Below are 26,972 nucleotides of genomic sequence, written 5' to 3' on the forward strand. Positions count from 1 at the left end.
AGGAAATTCATAATTTAAGTTTTTCAAGAAATTTAGGGAGAAGTTATAGAGAGGATTACTTCTTCTTGCTTTCTTTCTTCATTCTCATTTGAACTTTCCTTCTCAGTCATTTCGCATTTGACCATAGGAGGTGGTGAAGAAGTTTAAGCTTCAGGGTTGGGACTTCAAGCTTATGGTGTGTGTGAAGTCGCTTCTTCTTCTTTTCCTCTTGCAGGTTATTCTCCGAGAGGTAAGGGAAACTCGAATTTCAAAATTAAAGTGTGTATTATATGGTTGTGATGATCGGAATGAATTACCTAAAGGTGTAGAGTACTTGAATGATGAAGTTGAAAGGGGTTTCCATGGGGTTTGTTGTTCAAGGGTGTTCATGGAGGTTCATGCTTGATTTTGGATTAATTTTAGTTGCATACTATTTTTGATGATGAAATTATGTTGTATAAATGTTGTTTATTGTGTTGCGCGTTGTGGGAGTTTGTTGATTTTCAAGAAATTGGGCGAAATTGGATTTTGTACAAGTGCAGAATTTGATATCGTGTTAGATGCCCTTTCAAGGTGTCAGATGTGATTCCAAAGAAAGACCTTTATCTTGTTCACATTGAGCGCAAAATTGATGGCGTACTCAACTCGAGTTGGAATTATGTTAGCGTGAGGAAAGAGATTCGTCTTTACCAAGGTTCATGCTACATGTTAAAGTGTGTGACGTTAAACGTGAGTCAGACATAGAGTTCTTTACTTGTTTGGGGTCGTGCGTGGGTGTTGCCACGCTAGGCGTGAGAGTGTGGGGCACACTCTACCTCAATCACACAGGACATCCAGTGAGTGATGTCAGACGCGAGTTGTATGATGAGAAGTTGTTAATTAATGTTGATTAAACGTTGATTGATGTTTAATGAGTGGTATGATGTAAAGTTGATCAACTTAGATTGTTTAACAATTGAATTATGATGACATAGTTGTATGAATGATGATGTAAAATGATATATGAATATGATGTGAAGTTGTGAGTTGTTTTATGTTGTCTTTAGTTGATTTTTGATGGTATTTGTTCAAAGTTGTGAATGTTGCAAAAACGTATGTTGTTTAAGTAATATGTTGTAGAATTGAAAATTGAATGTTGTTAAAGCTGATAAATTGAATGTTAAAAGTTAATAAAGTTGATAAGTTATAAATATGTAGGTCAAATACCTACGATACATAAAAACTAAAAGAGAATTAAAGATGTTTTTAAACTTAATATTTCATTATGCAAATATACATTCCGGTGCTTAGAGAGTCTGATTGAACCCTTCAACAAGTAAGTTGACCTTTGAATGGGTAGGTTTTTTTTCAATTGTCTCCTCTAAGTTCTATATGATATATGTGTGTGGGTAAGGTCAAGACACACATGTATAAAATGACCAACCGAGTAAGTGACCTAGAGGGTTGTAATATTTAGAGAGTAGTCGATGGACTATCCTCATAAGTGACTTAGTGTTCAGACTAATATTGTGATAAACTCATACTCAAATTATTTTATCCTAACATAATACCATACTTTCTTGTTTAAGTGGTGAAATCTGAGAAATCAATCTAGCTTATATTAGTCATTGTTTCAGGCATTGTGCTAGCCATTGTATCTGATATCAGTGTCAACCATTATTTTTAGTATTATATTAACCATTGTGATTCGATAAGATCAAGCCATTTAAACTGTTCAAATTAATATGTAAGAGATCTTTGTAGATGACATGCGTGATGACACATTAAATGATGTATGTGTCTTATATATTGATGTGATGAACATGTTATGAGATGTTAAGTTGTTATGGTGACGATGATGTCCTGTTGTTAGTTGAAATGTTGTAATATGTTGATGTATTCATAAATTGTTATGTTGAATTATTTTTCACAAGTTTTATCCATGTTTTTTTTTTGTAGTTAGAACTACGATGATCATACTTGGCATGAGAGTATGGTAAGATTAGTAAGATGACTCGTATAGTTAGAGGTGGCTAGATTTTTTGTTGATGACTACTCTTATGTAATCATGTTTTATATAGACACTGATCGACATTTAGGCTTATTTTGCAACTGGTACTATATTATGTATATAGTATGTATATATTTAATACTAGTTACTCATTATATTATAAATTCTAATTATAGTGTATGTTGCTTAACCTTTCGTTATGAAGTAATTGTTTAGTAGCAACTATAGTAACCTATCGGATAAAAAGATACAAACTACTACCACTTATTCCAACTAATATTGATAGGATGTCTCATCCCCTTTAACATGGACTCTTTATTGATAAAAAAAAAATAACATAACTTAGGAAGATAAAATGATTTGAGTAGGAAATTTTTTAAGTTAACCTATTTTTTCTCTCAATTTATTTTCACACATTAAAGTTATAATATTTTTTTTATATAAATATTAATATTACATTGTCTTCTTATTTTATCTTAAAATTTACTGTTTCTTCTAAGAAATTAGAGAATATGACACTTTATTTAATTTTTCATTTACTCGTAAAATTTAATTAAAAATTATTACAAAAATCCACTTTTTCCTCTCATAATATATACAAACATATTAAACTTTATACTATAATTCGAGAGGAATCAAATCACACATTACTGCTTAAAATATTTTTCATCGAAATGCAGATTTTGTAAAATATTTTTAAGAAAATATATTTTCAAAATACATTTTACAAGAAGATTTCTACACCAACATTGGTGCATTTATTGTTTGATTTTGCTATATTATTTTGTGCATCAACTTTTTATTTCATAGTGAGAATATAATTGTGCGATTAGTTTAAAAATCACTGCGGATCATTTCCTTTATACTAAAATTAAATTGATTACAGAAAATTAAGATATAGATTATTGGAATTCAGTTTTTATTTTTAAAATTTATTATATCATTATTCTTCTTTAAAAATTTAATGTAAATTATTTATTTTATTTAATACATACACAATTGAATATATTAATATTATTTATTTAAAGTTTTTAATTTATTTATTTTAAGGTCCCTTAACTTTTTGTTTTTTAAATAGGTCCCTAAATTATACAAATTTGTAATTAAGTCCTCAATCTTTTTCCAATTTTTATAAATTAAGTCCTCCCAGGATAAGTAGGTCCATAAACTATTTAATATTTCCAATTATAACTTCACAAGATGCACCAAATGGCACTGGCTACCAAACCCAAAGGATGATAGATACTCAGTTTACTAGTAAAAGGTAGATGAATACATTAAAAGAACAGGTACGTTAGTAAAGTCAAAATTTAAAATTAAATGTCCAATACTAGCAGTTTAAAAAATACATGTAATATCATTGACTAAGGGAAAAGCAGGGGGAAAAAATAAAAATAAAAATAAAAAATGAAACAAAACTCCACCAAGGTCAGTTACAGATTCGGCCAGCTAATTGTAGCTATATCTGGACTTTGCCTCAGTTGCTCAAACCTGCAACCACAGAACATTGTTAAGTTGGCATCAAACAACTAAAAAGTGCAATGCGGAGCGTTGACTAGAATATGATGCTGTCATATACCCACATAAAGTACAAACAGAAAACCATCAAGCAAGTAGGACACGGCATATATTCATAATGAGCTAATCCTTTGAGGGAGCAGCGTCTTACTAGTAATCAATAACTCGAATGACTTGTACATCCCTATCTATATCTCTGGTATTAGTTGCTGAGCAACACATGTGAAATGCCTGACAATCTTGACATAAATCCTTGCAATAAACTTCGTAAAACTTTAAAATAATTCTATGACTACAATCTAAGTTATTCCCTAAAGCCATTTCTGAACAGGAAACTAGTTAAACTAAAAAGATCAGCAACTAATTAGAATATGCTGAGCTGCATCTGAGGCACACGTTAACACATATATGTAAGGATTTGTACGCTTATCCCTTTTAATATAAGATTCTACCCTTAAAATAGAGCAATGATCAACGATTTATTCAATATTCCAATCCTAACCAAATCTAAATAATCAATAAAGTATCTATTTGTAACATTCTACATCAAAGAAATTAAAATTAAAGTTTATATGAAAATTTATAACACTTACATGTTTATATTAAAAAAATCCCAAGCAATGCACAAGTAATAGCGCTAGTTTAGCAGTAATACGATCACCAAGGAATATGCCAATGATAAATTGATCATAATGCCAAAATACCTGTCAGATTCTGCATGAAGGCAGCAACTAGCTTCCACCATCTCTAACTTCAATCTATAATGTTTATTTACACGTCCACTGCATCTCTTCAGGGGGTAAAAAAGAGATATGTAATGCAATCAAGAGTTTGAGATGCTTTGACATTCACTTGGCTAACAACAAATGTATTTTACAAGACAAGCGTACTTTTACACCTCAAAGTTGACAATCCATTTGCAGTAAATTGCCTGCCACTTTAAAAAATTCTTGCTGTACATCCCTCCTTTTATGTTTTCCACTTGGTCTCTATCAACAACAAAATAAGTAAAGAATATTATTCTACCGCTAATCCCGACATTGTACAAGACAACCTGCATGTAAGTCAAAATTCATATCAGGAAAAAATAAAATCTGAGAAATAAAGTAGCAGGAACAGAACAAGCATGTCCTTGTATTAAGAAGAAATGCTCACTTTAAACTGACTCTCTTTGACTTTTCTTTCTGCAAAGAGATATTGGACAAGAGGAGAAAGAGCAGTACCCACTGGTAGAGCATGATTGCAGTAATGCAAAATCCACAACTTCCTCTCTCCAGAAGTTACAACTATACACATTTACAGATTGACAAAATAATAAACCTCCATAATGAGAAGAGGACAACTGATAGCAATTAGTCTTAAACTTCTAAGTCTATCCATATCCACCTATTATATCTTCAATTTATAATCTGGATGTAGCATCATTCATTCCACATAATAAAGTAGCTCAGAATCTGTATGACAGGAGCTTACTTCTAAGTGCCTCCACGTTATCTCAAGGTTTGCAAAGATTTTATCCTTGTACACAGCAGAGAGCAACTGAATTCCTCTGACTGTAAACTGAGACTTCCATTTCACAGTGTATGGCAAACATACGTATAGAGACAGTACTAGCTTCACCAGTTGGCAAGACTGGATCAAGATCTGACAAAATAAACCTTGTCCTTCAGAATTTAATTCAGACTGTCTTTTTGTCAGAGTGCGGATTTTATACATGACCAAGAAACAATTGTTCTTAACAGGCTAGAATCTTTGATTGAATATCCTTCAACGATTAATGGCCTCCACGGCAACCCGTACCAAATGTAGTAACCCCTCCACATCTTGAAAGCTAAAATCAAGAGCCTTCTTGATAGAGGAGATACCATCTGCATTCTTGCCCACGCCTGGGCTTGAATTGGCAGCTGCAAAAGCAATCCGTGATCTCCTCGAGGCATCCATGGCAAAACAAACATCCTGAGCCTGCAAATGATACATGTCCTTAATTCCAATATATCATATGCAACCAAAATCAGACAACAAAGGACGTAAGCTAGCATTATAGTTGTTAGTACGGGCATCCCTTTTGTCATAACTGTAATAATTGTTGCAAACACCAAGTGTGTTTGGGAAAACTTTTTTCCCAAACTTTCAGTTGTCTTTACATAAGAAAAGCAGTTTTTTGTTTCAGCCGGTTGTTTGGAGACATTGCTTAAACTTTGAAAAGCTTTTTTCATTAAATTTTAAGCCGTTTTGTAGCATCCAGAACATCGAACTGTTTTCTTATTATCTAATAGTTTCTTTTTCATTTAACATTCTATTTCCCAATTTACCCATCACATTACTCTCCTCACCAACCTTTGGTTCTACACACCTACCTCCATTACTGATGCTGGCTTGTCTTTGAATCCACATTCATTTAATTACTTTCCTCCATTGCTTCACAACACTCCTTCGTTCTCGATTGGCTTCATCGTTCATCAATTTGCTTTCTTTATTTACTTGTAATCACACTTTTATTATTTATATGTATTCAATTTGTAATAGTTCAAAAAAATTGATGATAAAATATTAAAAAAATCAAATAATATTTATTAATGCAAATAAATAACTATATATACTCTTTTTTGTAATTTACTAATAAAAGCTGGTTTTTTTATCCAAACAAAACTAATTATCTTAAAATCGCTTTTCAACAAATCTACCCAAAGAATAATTGATTATGATTATAATCGATTATAACCATAATCAATTATACATATTCGATCATCAAAATAATCTAATTTTCACACCTTTCTCAAACATACCCTAAAACTGCACTCCAGATCACAGGACCATATGATATGATTCTATAAAGCTAACATGCCCTAGCAATCTGAAGTAGGGATAGAATTGGAATAAAATAGGAGCACAAAACGATTGTACCTATTGCCTATTGGATTTGGATACCATTTTTTTTGCAAAAATTTTACTCATGGACAATTTGCGGAAATTAGGGTTTAGCAATAAGATAGCCTAGTAATTCAGAAAATAAGACCATCAAAATCTATAATTCTATATCCACAAGATAGCCTAGCAATTCAGAAAATAAGACCATAAAATCTATAATTCTATATCCACAGTTCCTAAAATTTAGAACTGATTCATCCTTGAAAAAAACATTGGTCATTTTTCCTTGATGATATGCTTCCTCTCAGTTTTAGGAAGTTACATTCCTTCAGTTGATTTAATGTAACATACTACGATGTTTTAAATTCAAACAGTTTGCAAGTTGTATATTTCTTTGGCCATCCTCACATCTATAGGTAAAGCTACAGTATTTTACTTGCTTTTACTGTGCACATATATTTGACTTATCTTTGTTAGCTTAGCCATCAAAGGCTAAACTAAAAAATCTACACGTTTGGTGTTTATGACTACATTTATCTCCTGTGAAAGCTTGAAAAAGGATTCATTAGGTATTGAGTCAAGTTCAAGGCTTACCGCCATTTATTTTATTGCATTTTTAATATATTGTAATTTTATTAAAATTTTAGCACTTCTATATTTTTGCAGGATGCTACAATCCTCGACCAGATAAATTCAATCCTTTAAACTCCATCATAGATGCTAACTAGGCACCATATTTCACAGCACAATGAGTGAAAGCATAGACTGACATGGCAATCACTGATATAATCAACAGTTCAAGGGCCTTCAGAATTTTAAATTATTCTCAAGTAAAATGTATGTATGTATTCTTCTTCACTATTGTTTTGTATTAAGTTTCTAAGGCAATCTATGTGAGGAAATGGGTGGCTTTTGTTAAGATCATTCTTCTGGAACTATATACTTACAAAATTGAGCAATCGCACAAAATTGGGACGATTTCGTGCAGCAATAACATGGCTTCCAGCTACTTGTGGCGAATTGACACTCTTAGATATGGTGACCTTGTCAGCTGCTGTAGAGTTGTTAACATTGTCAACGTCAGAGGCAGATGACGATGGAGATTCACCTGACAAATGAAACAAGGTTCAAAAAAAATCAGCTTAATCTACTCCCTAATTGCATCACCACAATGTCAATAGCACTCCTGAGAAAGTGAAACAATAGTCCATTTACATGACAAAAGGAAAAAACAATTTTTAGACTTGCTAGTATTAAGCAAATTAGTCATATCTAACTTTTCTTTTATGTTCATATTCTACTCTTTTACCTTGTTCAAACATCAAGGTGCATTTCATAAACAAAATAATTAAACACTTTCTTTAATAAAAAGTTTAAAAGTCATCCCATTAGCGTTGCTTATTCATAAATTTGACTGAGGCTTACTGAAATTTGCTTAAAAAGTGCTTATTTGGATAAATTTCTCCATGAAACACATTGAAAGAAACTAAAGGCAGCTTATAGGACCATAAGCCTGAATAAGGTCCCCACCAAATAGGATATGCATCCATGATCATGTCATAATGCTTGTCAGATGAGCAATGTTCAGATAATCTATTAAAATGAAGGTGACATGATATTTTTTCTACAAAACTATCAGAATATTTTACACTTATTTGCCAAAGCATCAAAATGGAGATGGGAATTGGTCGGATATCTAGGACAAATTCAAATGAAAACTATGAAAACTGAGTACTTTATAAAGAAAATTGTTGCACCATGCAAATTTAGTGAAAATCAAGTAACAAGATCCATTACCAAGCGGAATCATTTGGAGTGCTGTCTGCAACTCATGCCGATCTCTGTTTGCACTACCGTGTGAAGAATATACTACCCTCATATATGCTACCTCCATGCATTTGTAGGCAAGAGCAGCTGACGCCATGTCTTTTGATTTCTCATATTCGTGGGCACAAAACCTATCAAAAGGAAAATATTAAGAAGACATTAGAGCAAAAAAAAAAGTTCTAATCATAAAGGCTATTATATACAACATAAAATCAACCTAAAGATATAATTTATGCCAAGTACAGTTATAAGGTTTGAAAGCATGTTTGTAACCTAATAAAACAATAGATACAGGAAACCATACTTACACTAGTATTTTAAACAAGGGAAGGCAATAAGTTAAAGCACAATTATAAAGAAAACTGTTCTTACTCGCACAATTTTGCAGTGCTACTATACATTTGCTTTGATTGAATCATCTCATTGTGTTTAGCATTATCATTGTTGCCAGATTCTAACAGAGAGGCCCCATGAAGAAATTTGAGGGCTGCCTGGAAGTAAAGACTAGTGCTCTCAACAGTGGATCCAGAATTCTGTATGAGAAAGCCAAAATTGGTAAAAATATGTACCAAGAAGAGCAAAAGCATAGAAGTCTAAAAAGGACAGCATAAAAACCTTAAGTCGATCAGCCAGATGCTTAAGATCTTTAGCTTCTTTCACAGCATTGTTAGCAGCATGGCTGTAAGAATCCCTTCTAACTGGACTAGGGGCATCAAGCTCCTTGGACTTATGACCATTAAGTATGGGATTTCTTGAACCAATTTGCTGATTACCATTTTGATGGTCAGTCTTTTTCAATTGTTTTTTTTGGAGCCTTGACACATCATCAACTTTGGAAGGATCAACCTCATTATCTCCATTTCCTTTATGTAAACCAACTGGTCGTGGGCAACGACCCAATGTCTCAACTTGAGATCCTTCAGATGGCAATGATGACAATGGCTTCCCTTTTCCATGTACTTCTTGATCAGTTCTTTCCAAAAGAGACCTCTTTGTGGTTCTTTCAGTATCGCAATCCGGCAACTGATTCTGAACAGGAGCATGAAATAACTCCTGTTTGTATAGGGCATCTGTACTAACATCTTGAAAGTCATGACCCCGATTTAAGAGATTCTCCTTTTTCCTACTCTCATTTTTTCCTGTAAAATCTTTCTTGCCAGCATGTATATTCTCACTCTGGTCAGGCTTGAGCCCAGACTTCTCCTGCAACTTAATTTTTCCATCCTTATGTTTTGCCTCATGTAGGGGAGACTGATCTTTCAGTTGACTCGGAGAGCTAGTATTCTTGACCTTATCTGCATGAGACTCTGCCTTAAAGCTGTCATTGTTGTCCTCCAAACCTGATTCTATGCCATTTTTCCTTGCATGAGATATATTAGAATAACAAACATCGACTCTGTCTTCACCTGGAGGCTCAGTCTGCTCTGTGCCTGGATATATCCCATCTGGGACTCTAGTGTCCACACCAAAATTGGTACAATAGCTAGTTGTTTGAGCTTTAAGTTTAGTATCTGACATGTGATTAACACCCTTGTCCTGAAAACCTGACCTGTGGGCAATGATGAAGGATTTATCTTTCCTAGCAGTTCCAGACCGATCACTCCCACCATCATCCTCACGATCTGAGCATCTTCTTGGACTGTCGGCAACAGCAATATCATGAGAGTCATCTTTCCCAATAATTTCCTTGTTCGTAAACTTATCTGTATTTGAAATTCTTATAGGTGATGAGGAAACTGATTCCACAGGTGAGCCTTTCACTTCCTGGAAGCTAGCTTTGGTTTTATGAGAGCCAGAAACCTTAGAAGAACTTGAAGTGGCAGCAACAGAAGCCTGTACAGACCCCAAGTCCCTTTTTGAACATTCCATGCCATCCAAGCTCCGCTGTGACATGCCGCTCTCAGGGTTTTGCCTGAACTTCTGGTTCTTTGTATGACTAACTTTTTTGTCAGTCCTGCCACTGCCTTTACTGGCACTTGATTCTTTGCCTTCAGATTTTGAAATTTTTGCCTTCTTTTCCTTCCTGGAATTACTGAACTCATGCTCAGAAGTTTTCCTATCCTGTAGGCGTGGATTACCTGGGCTGTATGTTTGAGCATTTTGATACCCCTTCAATTTCCTCTTTTTCACACTACCAATTGAATCACAATTTCCCAGATCAAGGGACCCCTCATCCAACGAACACTGACCTTTATTGTTTGTGTTTTCAGCAGACTCTGGCATCCTCTCTTTTCCTGATTTGGAGTCCCTCGAAGAGGAGCGTTCTTTCTGTCTAGGTCGATCTTTGCCAACTGAAGTAGTTGCAAAAGTGCTATTTGAGCTTTGGCCACCCACCTTCCTAGTAGTCCCATTCTGTTCAACAATCCATTCTTCATTGGAAGAATGAACCCTGTCAGCCTTAGATTTCTTGGATGGCCTAGAAAAATCTTGATCGGGGTCCCTCCTGCTTTTGACCTTCATACTCTTCATATCACCTGCAAACAAATTTCCAGAAATGAAGATAACATAAAAATTTAACTGATCTTTGAACATCTGCACATTAGTTAAAACTAAGCTGATAACAACAAATATGTGGTTCAAGTTACCTCTATCAGAATTGTACTCCATCATCCTCTGCTTATTTTTGTGTTTCTCTGCTGGAAAATCAGCTTCACTCACAGCAGGAGATTTGTTCACATCATTTAAGCTCCTGCTTTTCACTGCTGACGGCAAGTTTTTCTTAATAGGATATGAAGATTGAGGAAAGCTGTCTTTATTAATAGAATTTGGTATCTCTTTCACAAGCTTTTTCTTCCCCCCAGGTACTGCATGCAGATCATTATTTTGCTGGGGTTGGTCAGGATGATTGGATGTTGCCATGGTTCCTCCGACCATAACACTACCAGAGACATTTTGCAGGTTGCTTTGACCATCAAGAGGAGGCCCTTGGTAAAATGCAACAAGTGCTTTAGTGGTTTCATCCTCACTAAAGCTACATCGATTCATGTCAGGCCTGCATAGTTATTCATGCAATGTTAATTTGATGTAGATAAAAATAAAATCTATGTACTTGATGTGCTATCCATTAATGAATATAAGTAGTTCTCATTATATGCATTATATTTTAACTAATTTAGTTTTCTTTATTTTTTTTCTTTGGATAGGGTGGATAGGTGGCCTGCTGGAGTATCAAACCTCCAAAATCAAGATCACACGCCAACCTTAAAAGACTGGAGCAGTTCCAATTGAGCTACAAGCTCATTAATGCTTAACCTGTTTGAATAATCTTCTTCACAAACATTTATAGAAGAAGAACATGAAAAGCAAAATGAATCAAACTTATTCCATAAATTAAAATCAACTTGTGCATTTCAACTTTTCAATAAGTTAAATGTGAGGGTTTCTGTAAAAGTTAAAGCGCATAAGTTAAATTGAAGTTAAGGAAGGTATTTTATTCATTTTACCTTCTTATTTTCTCCTCCTACAAGTATTTATGAAAAAAATTATCCAAACAGGGCATTAATACTTTAATTATAGACAAATAAATTTAAAAGATTTAGCCAATGAATCAGAACTTACAACCAATTAAGCATGCTACACAGCCACTTTTCAGGTAGGTTGTCAGGATTTGTTCCAAGAGGAAGAAGACGCCATTTATGACACTTGTCACACTGTACCCAATTATCTTCAATCTCAACAGTTGGTATCATTGCAGGAATCCCTTTACCATTCTCTACATTAGTACCATTTTCATTTTCAGTGGACCAGACATTTGTGACTGTTTTAGGGTATATTTCAGCTGTTGATGGCTTATCAACTTTCTTACCACTGGATCTCTCCTTTGCTCCACAATTAGTTGTAGGTGCACTCCTCTCGACCACCTCAGATTCCTTCACTTTTTCCTCACAAGGGGTCTCCAGTGAATCCATTCTGTCCTCCTCATCTTCCAATTCCCCAAAGAAATCTTTGTATGTATCTCTAGTCTTTCCAAGATTTTTTGGTACTCTGACATCTTCAGTTTCATTTTTTGAAGTAGAACTATCATCAGAACTCTTTTTTGTTTTAGGAACTGAAGAGGGCCCAACCTTCAAATTTTCTTTTTCCCTCTCCATAACAATGGTGCCATGACTTCCCTTTGGCTTCTTCTTACCCCCTGGAATTTGATGTTCTGTCACAACAGTTAATGTCATACTGTCTTGTTCACAGAGGCTACCTCTCAGACTAGCCTTCTTAGGAGGCTCTTCAGAGTTAGATGCTGGCCGAACTTTGGAAACATTAGATTCAGCTATCATTGAGTGGCAATTTTTATCTCCATGAGGATTGTCTTTCACTGTATACTCATCATGAGAAACCTTATCTCCCACAACTTTTCTTGCTGAACTTCCCTTTGCCTTCTCAGCAAAACCATTCACCTCAGTAGATGTTGTCTCTGCCCGTTCCTTTGGTCCCTGATCAGAGAAGGTTTTCTCCCTCGCCATAACTTTGTTGACTTCCTTCAATGAATCGCATGACCCATCCACAGCCTTAACCAAGTCATCACCGAAAGGATAAGAACTGGATAAAAGTGGAAGTTTCATGGTTTTTGAAACTAGCTCCTCCATAGTCAAAGCATCTGTATTTTGTTCCTTTCTTGACAGCACTCCAACATCACTTCGAGCATTCTTCTTTGTAGAACCCTTGACTTCCATTAAGGATTCACAACCCTCCAGAGATTTCATTTTCCTCCCACCTAACGATTTTCTGTCACCCTTTTCATTATTAGATTCAATTAGTGGCATGTCCAAACTTTCTGGGTCATCCAAATGAACAAGACCAGGGATACTATCTCTGGCACGTGTTTCCTTTAATGTTAATTCAAGGATATCATCAGGAAGAGGCGACAATAGCAGAGGGATATTTGTCATAATCTGTTCCAAGACACCATAAAATATTCAACCCATTACTGTCAAGCTCAATATGAAGAAAATAAAGGAGAATCAAAATGCCAGAAGATAATTCACCTGAAGGATAATCGTTGGAGATTCAAAAGGAGCATCTTGAGGACCACGAGAAATCCCTTCACTTTCTGAGGGGCTGTCATCTAGTGATGATGATGGTGACACATCAAGACCAATTTCACTGTATATTGCAGCATTTTTCCGCGTTGATAAATTATCAGGACCCATTTTGATTCGAACCTTCAGTGTCTTCTGGTCTGATGTGCTAGTAACTTTTTTGTTGAGAGACTCCTGCTTAGAAGTGGATGTATTAGCATTAGTGGTTGTCATGTATTTTTCTTGACTGATTCCATCATCTGAAGAGTGACCCTTGTTTGCAGCCATCCTAGAAGAGTTAGCAGAACCTGGAACAGGTCTCAATGACTGAGTTCCAGCTGAACATTGTACAGCATCCCCCTGCCCACCCTGCATCATATAATATGAAATTTAAATAAGTTGAAAATGAAAAATAACATGAGCAAGTCATAAAACCTCATTTAAAGTCAGCAATTTAGCTAAAATGAAATGTATCATAGTCACATACATATGCCCCGTGTAGTATAAGAAATTTACCTCCAGTTGCAGATTATTGGGAGACCTGGGCGTATTTTGACCTTGATTTTTTTGTGGAGTCCTTGGACGAGACCAAACAGGAGAGCGCTGATGGGTGGGCAAAAATGACCCATAACCACCAAATTTTGACCCTGAAATGATCATTTGTTTCTTGATATCATTAGAACCTATAACTATTTAATTTGTAAGCCTACATAGATGAGCCATGGTTCTAACAAGTTAAGACTTACCCAGATTCTCTGCAGACACCCCGCCCTCAAAATCCTTCTGAAAGTGTCCCAGAACATCTTGAATTTTTTCATCCTTACGGGAAGAAAATTTGAAATGCAAATTATCAAGAGAAAAGAAAGAACAATGATCAAAACAGGAAAGGGGACTAAATAACTGACAAATTTGACCACATGTAGGAATGCTTATGATATGGAAACAAACAACATTCTATAATGAAATAACAGAACAATAAATGTGTCAACTGTCAAGTAGCCATCTCAAAGTTAGCATGATTTTCAACTTAAGGAAGCTCGTTCAACGCACACAACTTCCAAAGTATGAGTGTTACGAACCGAAACGGTAAGAAACGTATTCATGATGTCTCATAATTATAAAGGAGAATACTGACAATACAACTCCACCATATCTTTGGCACTTAGTGGACATTATATATAACTCTATCTGAGGGAAATAAGCACTTCTAAACTGTAAACATCAATTTACAAACAAAAGCACTTAAAAAAGGGAACATTTATTTCTTCATGACAGGAAAAAGGTTAAAAATCAAACGAGGAGGGAAGAAAGAAAGAGAAATCCTTTACAGCACCAATCGGATTCAAACAGCATTTTCATGCGTAGATCAGGCAAATTAATCAGAAATTTCCTCACCAGCCCAATGCATCACGGTGGCATCACAAAGACCATGAAAATCCAAAATCTTCTATAACACCCTCTATGTTAAACACATCAAATCTATTCAACTCACAACAAAACATAATTCAGCACTGCACACCCTAAATTACACAAGCTACACCAACCGCAGGAACAAAATTCAGGTCATTCGTGGATCTAACAAAGTAAAACAAGTGAACACCAATAATTCCAAACTTAAAAACCAACAACAAACTATACTCAAAACAGGAGAGCAAGAAAAATCAAGATAAAAAAAAGGTCCTTACAATGTAAGAGAGGTCAACATCGGGATCAACTGTGGCATCATAATCTTCATGGTTCTGGAACGAGCATGCCTCACCTTCTTCAAGCTCAGACTCCACCATCTCTCTCCTTCCAGCACCCAACCCTAGCCCTAACCCTAACCCTAGTCCCTTTATTGCATCCCTACCTCCTGCAGAAATCATCCAAAAAAATACCGAAAAATACAGAAATCAAACCCTCCAACTTAAACCTCCGCATTGAGAACCCTCCGTCTTATTAAAACTCTCAGCTCCTCTTCGATCCATTCCTCAGAATCAAAAACTCACCCCAAACGATTCACCCCCGCAAGTAATTGAAAAATTCTACACGATCGCGGGCTCGCGTAGAAATCACAGCCTCAAATTTCCCAAAAAAAATTTGTTGTAAAATTTAAAACACAGCCTCCGATAATCGAATGACCGATAAACCTCGTGTTCGATTATTTGAAATCGTTGAATCTTAGCTGGGATCGATCAACACAGAGTTTGTTTCTCTCTCTTTCTCTCTCTCTCTCTCTCTCTCTCTCACCGTGTCTCTGTTTTTGGTGAATACAGCAGCCGCGTTTTTTTTTTTTTTTTTTGTTAATTTTCTTAAATTCTTTATTTTGTTTTTCGTTAAAAACAATATTTAAATCCCACGGTGGTAGAGAGAGAGACTAGTTGATAAGGGGAAAAAAAGTGCGAAAGAAACCATTTTACCCTTTCGCTCCCTCGTTTTTATGCTTCCGCTTCAAACCTTGTCCCAAAACTATCACTACCAACAAAACCAAACGCTTTGCCTCGCGCGTGTTTTTACTTCCCTCCCAAATTTTATTATTTTGCAAACTAAATAAAATCCTACCATAATAAATCATTTATTCATTCGTATATTCTGTTTATCATATTTTATAAATGTTAAATATTTATTTATTTTGCTATCAATTTATTTATTACAGAATTTCCCGCCCCTTTTATCCATTTTTCCTTTTTAATTATATTTTTTATTTATAAAATTCAAATTCTAGATTTTATTTGGAGGATTCAAGAGTTTGTTTGAAAATAAATTCTAAAATTTTATAGGAAAAACATGAGAGAAAAGTAAGTTAATTTTTCATAAATTAATTTGTATCAACTTTCTTTTATTAATTTCTTAAACAAAAAAGTTGTTTTGAATTTAATGTATAAATTAATTTTTAACTTTTAAAAAAACTTTTTCTTCTTCTTTTGTAAGTCTTTAGAAAAGGTTTATTTTAAATATAACATAATCATTTGCATCAATGTAATATTAATATTAATTATTCATAAAATTAAATTAATATTTATTTAAAATTCTTTAATTATTATACTGAATATAATATAATTTAACCGTCAATGTCATCAAGATTTGAATTTTTTTTCTTACAAATATAAAAAAATTCAAGTTGAAAAGAAATGTCTACTTATTTGATGTTTTTGTGAAATTCTCAAAGAAGTATGATATAATATATGGTTAATTAGTATGATATATAATACATGGTTAATTACTTGTATAAATCAGATAATTTATTACACTGGATATGCATATAGTAATTTTGAAGGAGAGAAAGTGAGTAACACAAGTTTTATACTTTTATTAACATTTATTGATAAAAGATTTTGCATTGTACCGTAAGATTTACTTTTCAAAATATTACTGTGTTGTATATATTAACGTGATCTTGTTTTATTTTCTTTGGCGGTTACATACACTTAAAAGCACATGAATGCGAATTTAAGGGCGTGAAAGAATGAGTGAATTTATGAATAGTGTGGCCGTACATTTATGCACAAAAATTTGATAGTTGTGGATATCGTATCACTGAAAATGATGAACACGCCAAAAGTATAGATTTGGTCATGCTTTCGTTCGTTAGGGTTCGTTAATTTCGTGAAGTGAACTAAATGGCATGCAATGACAGAATAAAGGTGTGAGGAGAGCCATAAATAAGACTAACAAGGAAAAGGATAAAGACATGTCATGCCAAACTAGGTTAAATGAAGAAGAAAGAATGAATGATATGTGTTCAAGTTTGGGGTATGTTGAAAATTGTTGGGTCTCTTCCCAGTAATTTTTCTTTTTTATGAATGTTCCCAAATACTTTCACAACCTGCGTGAATTTGTTGTTTAGGGTTTCTTTCTTATTTAGTAATCTTTCTTTTGTATTTCTATTTTTATTAGTGACTAAGTACGTAGTTTTATTTTTCAATTCTTGTCTAAAGTCTAAACCTATTTACTAGTTAAGATAACATACCCTTGAAAGTTACTCAATACCTGACCAACCAGCTAGCTTTCTTAATTCCAAAGGTGTTTGCCCTTATTGATGGAGATAACAAAATGCAATGCTATTTTGTTTAATTTGCAAATATTTATGTCTTATGTATATGTATGCATTATCCATATCACACGTTAAGCAACAAATTCATCAATAGTTTTTAATTAATAGTTAATATATATAAAATACTAATTAAATGTTTGAGTTTGTTCTTCATTATTAAAGAAAGCTTCACCTTAGTTTAAGGCAAAGGAAAGGTATTGGCAGGTCATGGCGAAACAAGGATTAAAAGGTTCCTCTTCATTTTTATTATTTTTATTATTTCTTAAACTTTTAAAAACATAATAAAACAAAGATGATATATATTTTAAAGAAAAAAATATTTATATCTCAAAATTTTAATAATCGAAGAAATGGATAGATAAACAAATGGAGGGTTATTTTTTATGGTGAAATGGCCTTAACTTAAAAAGATTTCTTTACAATTATTTTTTAATATGGATAAAAATAATTATTTAGCTCCTATTGAAAAATAGTCATTGATTTCATAAAGATAAAAATCCATGACTTTCCTACAGCTTAAGTCCACTAATTAGTAAATCAGTTTTCTAATAACAAAGTTTTCGTGTATATCAACTTTTCCAAGTCAATATTTTCAAATGTTAAAAATAGCTCTCGTGCAACTGACAAATAAATAATCAAGTAGTAATAAGGAATAATTGCGAGGAAAAAAATGTAGGTAGCAAAAAGTTGCAGATATTTTCATGTAAAGTTTATATTTAATAGAGACATTATATTTGTATGATTTTTAATAACATTTTATGACAAAGAAATAAGAAATGTAAAAAATAAGATAATTGACGAAGCAAAAAATAGATAAAAAATAGTAGTAAAAATAATATTGTCAAAAATATTATATAAACAATATCTCTTGTTATAACATGGTTGTTTGACACTTTAAAAATAATTCAATATATAGGGTGAAATGCTTGAAAAATTTAGGAGTTGTTTGGTAATTATGACATGATAATATATGAAAATTAAATAAAAGTAAAATAAGATAATAATGTGATAAGTTCTTATAATGACTAATATTGGAACAAGTTAAGGTGAGCTAGAAAGAAATTATTAAGCCTAAGCATGCTGGTGGACTTGTGTGAGAGATACTTGCGCCACTAATAGTTTACTTTTGAGTAAATTAATCTGGGATATTTTTGCACTCGTCCATTAATAATGGGTGCAGGTTCTTTCTCACAAATACTTTGAAAGGTGGTTTATTTGAAGGGTTCCACTGATATCTGGTGCATCATTGTAAATGTTGGGTAGTTTTGTAAGAGATCCAGACTCGTACAAGTTAATTTAGTTTATAATATATTTTTCTCATGAGAATGGAATATTTTGAATGTAAAATTTATAAAATTAAATATTTAAAAATAATTTAATAATAATTTAACAATATATGATTTAATAGACTTTAAAACAATTACATTTCAAGCATGAGATATGAATAAGATCAGATATTTATAAGTGATATAATAACGATCCAATGCCAGATAACACAATTAATAAATTCAATAATAATTATTGAGTAAGTCATGATACTATTTTAAGAAAATAGATTATAAAATATATTTTAATAAAATTAATTATAGAATATAATTTAATTTTATAAAATTAATTTGTTAAAAAAAATTATTCATTGTCCTTACCATTATTCGATATAGGATCTTTTAACTTGGACTACACTCAATTGTTAGTTTGTCAAATTGAATGCAGATAAGGGCTAGCTTTGCTATAATGAATGCGAATAACATGGGTGTCAGTTGAAAGATCAGAGGAAACCATGGTGAATGGTTAATTGGTTTTTTCAAAAGTTATATGTTTAGAGCATCTCTAATGGGGTTGCTTATAAGTAATCCCTGTGCTACATCCACATTAGCTTTAGTCTATTTTATGAGTTACTTAAATTTTAATAGAGTTGTTTGTAGAAGTAATTTTGCTAAAATTTAAGCAATTCCTAATTTAGCAGTAATGTGACATAAGAGATTGTTTATAAACAATCTCATTGCAGATACTCTTAAGGTGATTTCTTGTTGGTTAAATTATTGGTTGAGAGAAGGTCTCTAACGTGCTAGGCAATTAGGTACCAAGTACCAACACCTTGATTGCGAGGTCGATTACGATGAAGTGTGCCATGTAATCAATGACTAGAGTTCCACGCAAATTGATATGCATTTACATGCAAACATATAATTCTTACGGTGAAGGTTATGCTTCAACAATATGATTGGACCATGCAAATCACTTCCATCTCAGTATGTTATTTCACCTTATTTGATGATTGTGTGGCTTTAACCATTTCATAGTTAATTTCATTTGCTTTCTATTTCTTAAATTGTAACCAAAAAGATATCTAATGTTAAATGTGTGTCAAATAATTTGTTATATATATATAAGGAGGGTTTAAACGACACTCGTATAACTTTTACTAAGTATTACACAGTATCGTTTGAAATATATATATATATATATATATATATATATATATATATTATCGTCTTCTTTATATTATGTAAATTATAAAATATCTAAACATACGATAAGGATAATAATTTAGGTAATTTATTTGGTTAAAGTTGATCGTTTCTTAATCTTGAACTAACCTATTTTATGATCCAAATTAAGTCTCAAATCTGATTTATTAACTTGTTACAAGACTTTAACTTGTTTTATATTAAGATTTTAACAGGTTGATCAGACTATCCTTAAACAAATCAATAAATTTTTAGGGCTGATGAGACTACATGTGAGAAAAAACAATAAATTAATAGACTATCATATTTATATCTACAAATTTCTCTTATTGGTTTTTGTTTTGAATATTTTCCCTAATTTATTGTTGTTACAGGTATATTAAATACGTAAATTCTTTTCTTTTTATGAATATCACTTTGAAATTTGTTTCTTAATAAAATGTACACTTAATTTTGTGTTAATTAATTCTATAATTTTTCAGTTTATGGACAAATTTTTAAATTCCATTCTCAATTAAAAAATAGAAATGGAAGTAAATTATATTTGGACAAATTACTTGTTATAACTGTTTCATAGTTTTATGATTATCTTTTTTATTTATTTGAACGAAAAGATAAACGAGACACTATTTTCATTACAACAAAATCTATTATTATCGACAATTATTTAACAGTAATAAATTAATTGCCTTTATTTTATTATTATAATATTTATATAATGGCCACTAAAAATGTATTTACATCACACCAAACTTTACTAATAGAAACAATTATTTATTGAAAAAAACTTAAGTCACACATCGACTAAAAATAAAATAATTAAAGAGTATATAAATGGATGATAACTCTCACCTTACAAGTTTGTTTTGTATGGTTAAATTAAACTTATAACTTACTATTATTAGATTTCTCACTATTATCAAACTCAATAGAAGATAAGATAATTAAAAAAATAAAAAAATTAAAGAATATATAAGTAGAATACAACCTCATCTGTGCTTGGGGACTTCAACGAAGTTATGCTGTCAACGGAGTGTAGGGGTGGCCGTTTCTCGATGGCAAGGGCATCGCAGTTTCTAGAGGTTTTGAATGATTGCAATCTACTCGACATGGGGGCTAAGGGCCTTCGCTTTACGTGGTACCGAAATCATCGTGGGTCTGTGCTGGCAAAGCGTTTAGACCGAGCAGTGTGCAATGTTGCGTGGCAAGCAATGTTTCCGGAAGCATACGTTGAGAACCTGTGTAGGGTCTACTCTGATCATTGCCCTCTTTTATTGAGACGTGACGGCTCAAGGGACAAGTCTCAGGATCGACCTTTTCGGTTTCAAGCTGCGTGGGCCACCCATAGAGATTTTGAGCGAATTGTTAGAGAGGCGTGGTGTCGAAGTACGCCGACCCTTGCTAATGGGTTACGAGCTGTTCGAGAAGATGCTACAAAGTTCAACAGGGAAGTGTTTGGGAATATACTTACCAGGAAGAAGGCGCTCCAACGACGTCTTAAAGGGGTACAATTACAACTTGAGTTAGGCGATTCAGAGAGCCTAGCACGCTTAGAGAAAACTATACAAGCGGAGTTGGATGAAACTTGTCTTCAGGAGGAGTACCTATGGTTTCAGAAATCTAGAGAGAAGTGGGTGAAGTTTGGGGACCGTAATACGTCTTTCTTCCATGCTCAAACACTCGCGAGAAGACGGAGGAATAAGATACAAGGGTTGTTTTTACCAGATGGGTCTTGGCATACGGATCCGGCAGTCATGAAAACGGAGGCAGTCAGATTCTATAAGGAGCTTTTCTCGGGTGATAACGAGCAAGGGCCTCTAGATATGCTTACTGGAACTCCACCTGGCTTGGGAGCTGAGGCCCAGTCTGCCTTAACTGCCCCAGTCACGAAAGAGGAGGTTCGTCGGGCGGTGATGAGCATGAAGTCGTTCAAGGCACCAGGGCCGGATGGATTTCAACCGTTTTTTTTCAAACAGTATTGGCCTGTAGTGGGGGATGAACTATGGCATACAGTGAAGGACGCCTTTCGGTTGGGGTTCTCGGACACATCGCTCGTGGAGACACAAATGGTGTTAATTCCTAAGATAAGTCATCCGGTTAGTCTCAAAGATTTTCGTCCTATAAGTTTATGCAACGTCGCCTGGAAGGTTATTTCCAAAGTCATTGTGGCTCGTCTTAGACCTTTCTTGCAAGGCGTCATTGGTCCTTTCCAGGGTAGTTTTATCCCTGGGAGGGGGACTCGTGACCACAGTATCATTGCTCAGGAAGCTTTCCATTTTGTTCGGAAAGACGGCTCAGGTGGGGGTTCCTTGGCCTTGAAAATTGACCTTGAGAAAGCATATGACAGGGTCAGGTGGGAGTTCTTGGAGTCTACGATGGTGCAGTTTGGTTTCCCTACGATCATAATTCAACTCATCATGTGGGGATTGAAGAACTCGTTCATCTCACTACTTTGGAATGGAGGTTCCTTACCGTCCTTTGTTCCGTCTCGTGGCCTGCGGCAGGGAGACCCATTATCTCCATACCTGTTTGTTTTCTGCATGGAGCGGCTAGCCCTTAGGATATCTGAGTTGCTCCAGGAGGGTCGGTGGAAACCGATTCAGCTATCGCCTGGGGGGCTACCGCTTTCACACCTTCTCTTTGCGGATGACATTTTATTGTTCGGTCAAGCTTCCGAGGACCAAGCTTGTTTGGTGGCGTCAACCTTGGAGGAGTTTTCGCGCTCATCAGGCTTGAGAGTTAATCTGACTAAGTCTAAGTTTGTGAGCTCTATAAGGGTTTCTCAGAGGAGGATTGATTCGTTGGAGGGACTGCTAGGGATTAGTCATACGGCTCGGATCGGGAGTTATTTGGGTGTCCCCATGACGCATGGTCAGCCGAAGTGCGCAGATTTTTCTGATGTGATGGATAAGATCCAGGGCAGACTCGCGGCTTGGAAGTCCAAGCTCCTCAATAACGCAGGGAAGCTGTGTCTGGTGAAGTCTACCATCTCCTCTATTCCCATTTATATCATGCAGTCATTGTGGCTTCCTCAAGCAGTGTGTAATAGAATTGATCAGGCTTGCCGTCGTATGCTCTGGGCAACGGCGGATAATACACGATTTTGGTCCCCAGTGAGTTGGGATGTTGTTACTCAACCTAAAGAGTCAGGTGGCCTAGGGGTTAGGGAGGCGCGCAGGGTGAATGTATCACTTCTTGGGAAGTTAGTTTGGGATCTGCTTTCGGCCCCGCAGAAGCCTTGGGTTCAACTTCTCAGCAGCCTCTATCTACATGGAGACTCTATCCTGTGTGCTCAAAATAAACGGGGTGCTTCTCCAATCTGGTCGAGTATTATGAAGGCCCTGCCTTCACTCCGTGAGGGATTCCAGCCTCATCTTGGTTCGGGCGCCTCATCACTTTGGTACACGGATTGGTCAGGTAATGGGCTTTGGTGTGGGAAAGTCCCTTTTGTTCACATTGCGGACACTACCAAAACGGTTGCCGACTGCTGGAGTAGTGGAGAGTGGCGTTTCAATGCCTTGTATACGGTTCTTCCGACCGAACTGATAAACTCGGTCCAACAGTTGAGTGTTGTCCAATCCCCTTTGGGGTTAGATCACTTTGTGTGGGGAAGTGATATCTCAGGTTGCTATACAGCGGCATCTGGATATCGTTTTCTAACCCCAGGGTTGGAAGCGGAGGGGGATGCAGTTTGGAAGAAGCTTTGGAGGATAAGGATCCCTGAGAAGATTAAGTTCTTTCTGTGGCAATGCCTTCACTCAGCCCTCCCAACGAATCAGGTTCGGGCAGATAGGAGGTTGGCCGAGTCAGGTGCATGCTCGCGTTGCTCGTGCCCTCATGAGACCATTCTACACGCTCTTCGGGATTGCCTATATTCGCGAGAGGTGCTCACGGCTGGCGGATGCAGTGTGGGGTGGTCCTTCTCTATAATGGATTGTTTTCAGTGGATAAAGGGGATTGTCTTGCACAAGGATGCTATTCCGATATCCATCATATTGTGGTGGATTTGGCGTTTTAGGAATAACATGGTGTTTAATGATGAGCTTTGGCAAATCTCGGCGGTCCGTCGGAAGATGATACTATCTATGGTAGAGAACAGTGTGTATAACGCTAAGAGGCGTTTATGGGTGGAGCAAGCCCTTTGGAGGCCTCCGGAGCACCCATGGGTCAAGTTAAACACAGACGGGAGTTGGTTGAGTGAGACTTCTGCTATGGGGATGGGTGGAGCTATTCGTGATTGGGCAGGTATGTGGCGGGGGGGCTTTTCGCGAAGCGCCTTAACTGGTGATGCGTTACGTGCTGAGTTGTTGGCTCTGGAGGAGGGTCTCTCGATTTGTTGGAAAGGTGGGTTTCGGAAGGTGAACTGCGAATGTGACTGCCTGGGAGCTGTTAAGTTGTTTCAAGATCGGCCAACGGATAGGGATTATCTGCACAAGCACTATGATGTTATTCGGCGTGTTCAGCGATGGCTAGCCAGGGATTGGGTAGTTTACGTAAGTCATATCCCTAGAGAAATAAACTCAGTAGCTCATACGCTTGCTAGTTGGGGTGTAAGGAACCTAGGTTCCAATGTATTTTGGAGGAGTCCTCCAGATTTTGTTTTGTTTCCGTTAGGGAGAGACTCTATGTCTTGAGCTGTGTGCTTTGTTTAGTTTTCCTACTTTACCAAAAAAAAAGAATACAACCTCATCTTACAAGTCTCATATCGACTAAAATTAAGGTAATTAGAGAGTATTTGTACTCATCTTACAAAGTCCCACATCGACTAGAAAGTAAAAAAATCTCACAAAAAGTTATACACTTTTTTCCGATCATTATAAGAGTTTTTACCGGCATTCAGAATAACTGCCGCTAAATATTTTAGCAACACTGCATACAATAGCTAATGTGAAAATGCTGGTAAAAGATTTTGTAATAATTTTTATTACCACTAAAAGCTATATTAAATGCCACTAAAAACCTATTTTATTGTAGTATTTAGAAAAACTCTTAAAAATAGAATATGCCTTTTAAATAAATAAAACATAAAAAGAAAAATAATTTAATTGAAAAAGTTTAAATTATCAATTACCTTTGACTTAAAACCCAGGGCCCAAATTTTTAACTTTGAAATAAAGTAGATTTAAGACCAGAAGAGAATGTTTGACCATATGCTTCTTAGGATTGATTTTTTATAATCAAATCATATTATTCTTTTTAATTTACATGCATCAAGGAATTGGAATTAGGAGTAGATATAATGGATTTTTTAATAAAATATGCAAATTTGGATAAAAAAGGATAGTAATATATCAAACATCTAACAATTCCTTTTCTTATTCCAAGAAAATATAAATAAAAAAAATATTTCTTTAATTTGATGATTGACAATTTACTTACTGTCCTATTGATTACTATTGAATTGATTGTTAGCTCAAGTGAAACAAATAAATTAGTGAAATAGTAATTGATTAAATACAATTCTAGAGTTTCTTTCCTATTCATAAAAAAAGTACAATTCTAGAGAAAAGATGTTTTTTTCACGCTATAATTGTGATTTATTATACACGTGCCTATACATGAATCTGTTCAAATAATGGAAATTTAGTAGTATCTTTATAGTCTACAAAAAATCGCTATCATTTAGTATAGGTCAAAAAAGTCAATGTCAAAGAACAAATTTTTACGTTAAATGTGTGATTTGAGTTGAATTTACTTGTTGTAATTAAAAAAACTATAAAAAGTTGGCCTAAGATTGTGTGAGTTGAGATTTCTAACTCACTTTAAAAAAGAATTCAACCCAATACATCTAAACATAATAGTAATCATTATTTAGTTCATCAAAACATTTTAATATCTAAAATATCATATATATTTCTAAATGACCTCAGCTAGAAAACTCGTCGTATGTGTTATTAGCATGTGCTAGGAATCAAGATTGCTTGCAGGTAGGTTGCTCATATGTGGAAATACAATTAATTTACCGATGGAACAAAATATCACTCTTTTGCAAACATTTGTTTAAAATTATATAGAAATTGGAATCTTTGAAGAAAGGTTTATTTGGCATGCATGATCTGTTGAAGCATTTGGAGGAGTCAAAATGAAAAGCTTTGGGAGGGTAATAAGGCTATCAATGTTTGACAAGTTGTTGGCAAAGCAAAGTGTTCCTCAAGGAATAGATTAAGGCAAAATGGTGGAAGACATAACTCATTTTAGCCACTGTTTTCACATCACAAAGGTGTATATTCTGCCTGATCATGGTTTTGTGAAATATGCAACATTGATGTTGTGTTTAAAGGTGATGGAAGGAAGGCTTTAGGCTTACTTCATACTTTGCATTGGGCTGTTAATTTAGGAATGGCGCACGTAATTTTTGAAATGGACTATAAGTTAATTAGTTAGTTGTGGACAATATCAAAGGTGTCCAACATGATTTATCTGATATTAGCTCTATTCTTACATATTGGAGAAGTATTTTATTTATGTTTCCAAACTTTAGAGTTGAGTTTGATGGGAGACAAACAAATACAGTGGCTCGTTGCCTTGCAGGAGTGGTTATTAATAATGTTTGTCCCATGTTTTATCATCATATACCTTATTATATGATCAACTAGCTAGTTACTAATGAAATAGTTCAACTTTACTATTGTAGAAAAATAAAATAAAAGATTTTTACATACATGCAACAAATAAAAGATAATAGACAAGTTTCTCTTTGGCGAAGGGAGAATTTTTCTCAAGCATGCATCATTGAAGACAAGGAAACCTAAGTCGCCAACTTAAAGGAATTGGGGAAATGAAAGGTATTTTTTTTTTAATTTGAAAATTCTTGTTTTCGAAGATTTGAAGAATACCTTAAATTTTGTAATTAAATGCGACTATAATGATAAATGAAAATGGTTTTTGAAATTTTGTTATTAAATATGATTGTAACAATAAATGAAAATGTTTTTTAATATTTATAGGAGTTATATGACTTTTTTAGCTTGTAATGGTATATAGGCTAAATTGTAATTTTGATCCTCTATAATATTTAACTTATGATTATTGTAATTTTGAATACTTATAGGGTGATAAGGAGGATGTAATTGATGCAACACCACCAGAGGTGCAAATATACATTGATGACACCCCATAACAGTTGGTGACCATAAGTAAGGTGTACATGTTGGGATCAACCATCCACCACTAGGTGATTCTAGATGATATGTTACTAGTGGAGGTTTTTGACGTTAGAGAGCACAACACTCAAGTTCTTGTGTCCATTGCAAAGGTTCAGATAGTGAGGGGTA

The 26,972-nt window shown here is 34.6% G+C and overlaps 1 protein-coding gene and 1 pseudogene across 8 annotated transcripts; one reads left to right on the top strand and one right to left on the bottom strand.

Annotated features, from left to right (window-relative positions):
• Positions 1 to 3,263: 3,263 nt before the first annotated feature.
• On the bottom strand, positions 3,264 to 15,554 carry LOC109796633 (cysteine-tryptophan domain-containing zinc finger protein 3). Of its 8 annotated transcripts, none has more exons than XM_083059085.1 (14): positions 14,880 to 15,554; positions 13,941 to 14,013; positions 13,711 to 13,841; positions 13,162 to 13,563; positions 11,741 to 13,068; positions 10,768 to 11,174; positions 8,798 to 10,656; positions 8,555 to 8,715; positions 8,153 to 8,313; positions 7,303 to 7,463; positions 4,961 to 5,449; positions 4,378 to 4,476; positions 4,192 to 4,277; positions 3,264 to 3,460 (listed from the first exon to the last, which is right to left on the bottom strand). In XM_083059085.1, the coding sequence occupies exons 1-11, from the start codon at positions 15,057 to 15,059 to the stop codon at positions 5,255 to 5,257; spliced, it is 5,058 nt and encodes a 1,685-aa protein (XP_082915211.1). In that variant the 5' UTR covers positions 15,060 to 15,554; the 3' UTR covers positions 3,264 to 3,460; positions 4,192 to 4,277; positions 4,378 to 4,476; positions 4,961 to 5,254. The 8 variants fall into 8 exon arrangements, with proteins under 8 accessions (XP_082915211.1, XP_082915209.1, XP_020211939.1 ...); XM_083059083.1 differs by adding an exon at positions 4,643 to 4,773 and having other exon boundaries at positions 4,192 to 4,476; XM_020356350.3 differs by adding an exon at positions 4,643 to 4,773 and having other exon boundaries at positions 4,192 to 4,541.
• Positions 4,431 to 5,449, top strand: LOC109796447 (uncharacterized; annotated as a pseudogene).
• Positions 15,555 to 26,972: the final 11,418 nt, after the last annotated feature.

This window comes from Cajanus cajan, chromosome 6 (genome assembly GCF_000230855.2).
Source record: "Cajanus cajan strain Asha chromosome 6, NIPB_CcT2T_4, whole genome shotgun sequence".
NCBI lineage: Eukaryota > Viridiplantae > Streptophyta > Magnoliopsida > Fabales > Fabaceae > Cajanus > Cajanus cajan.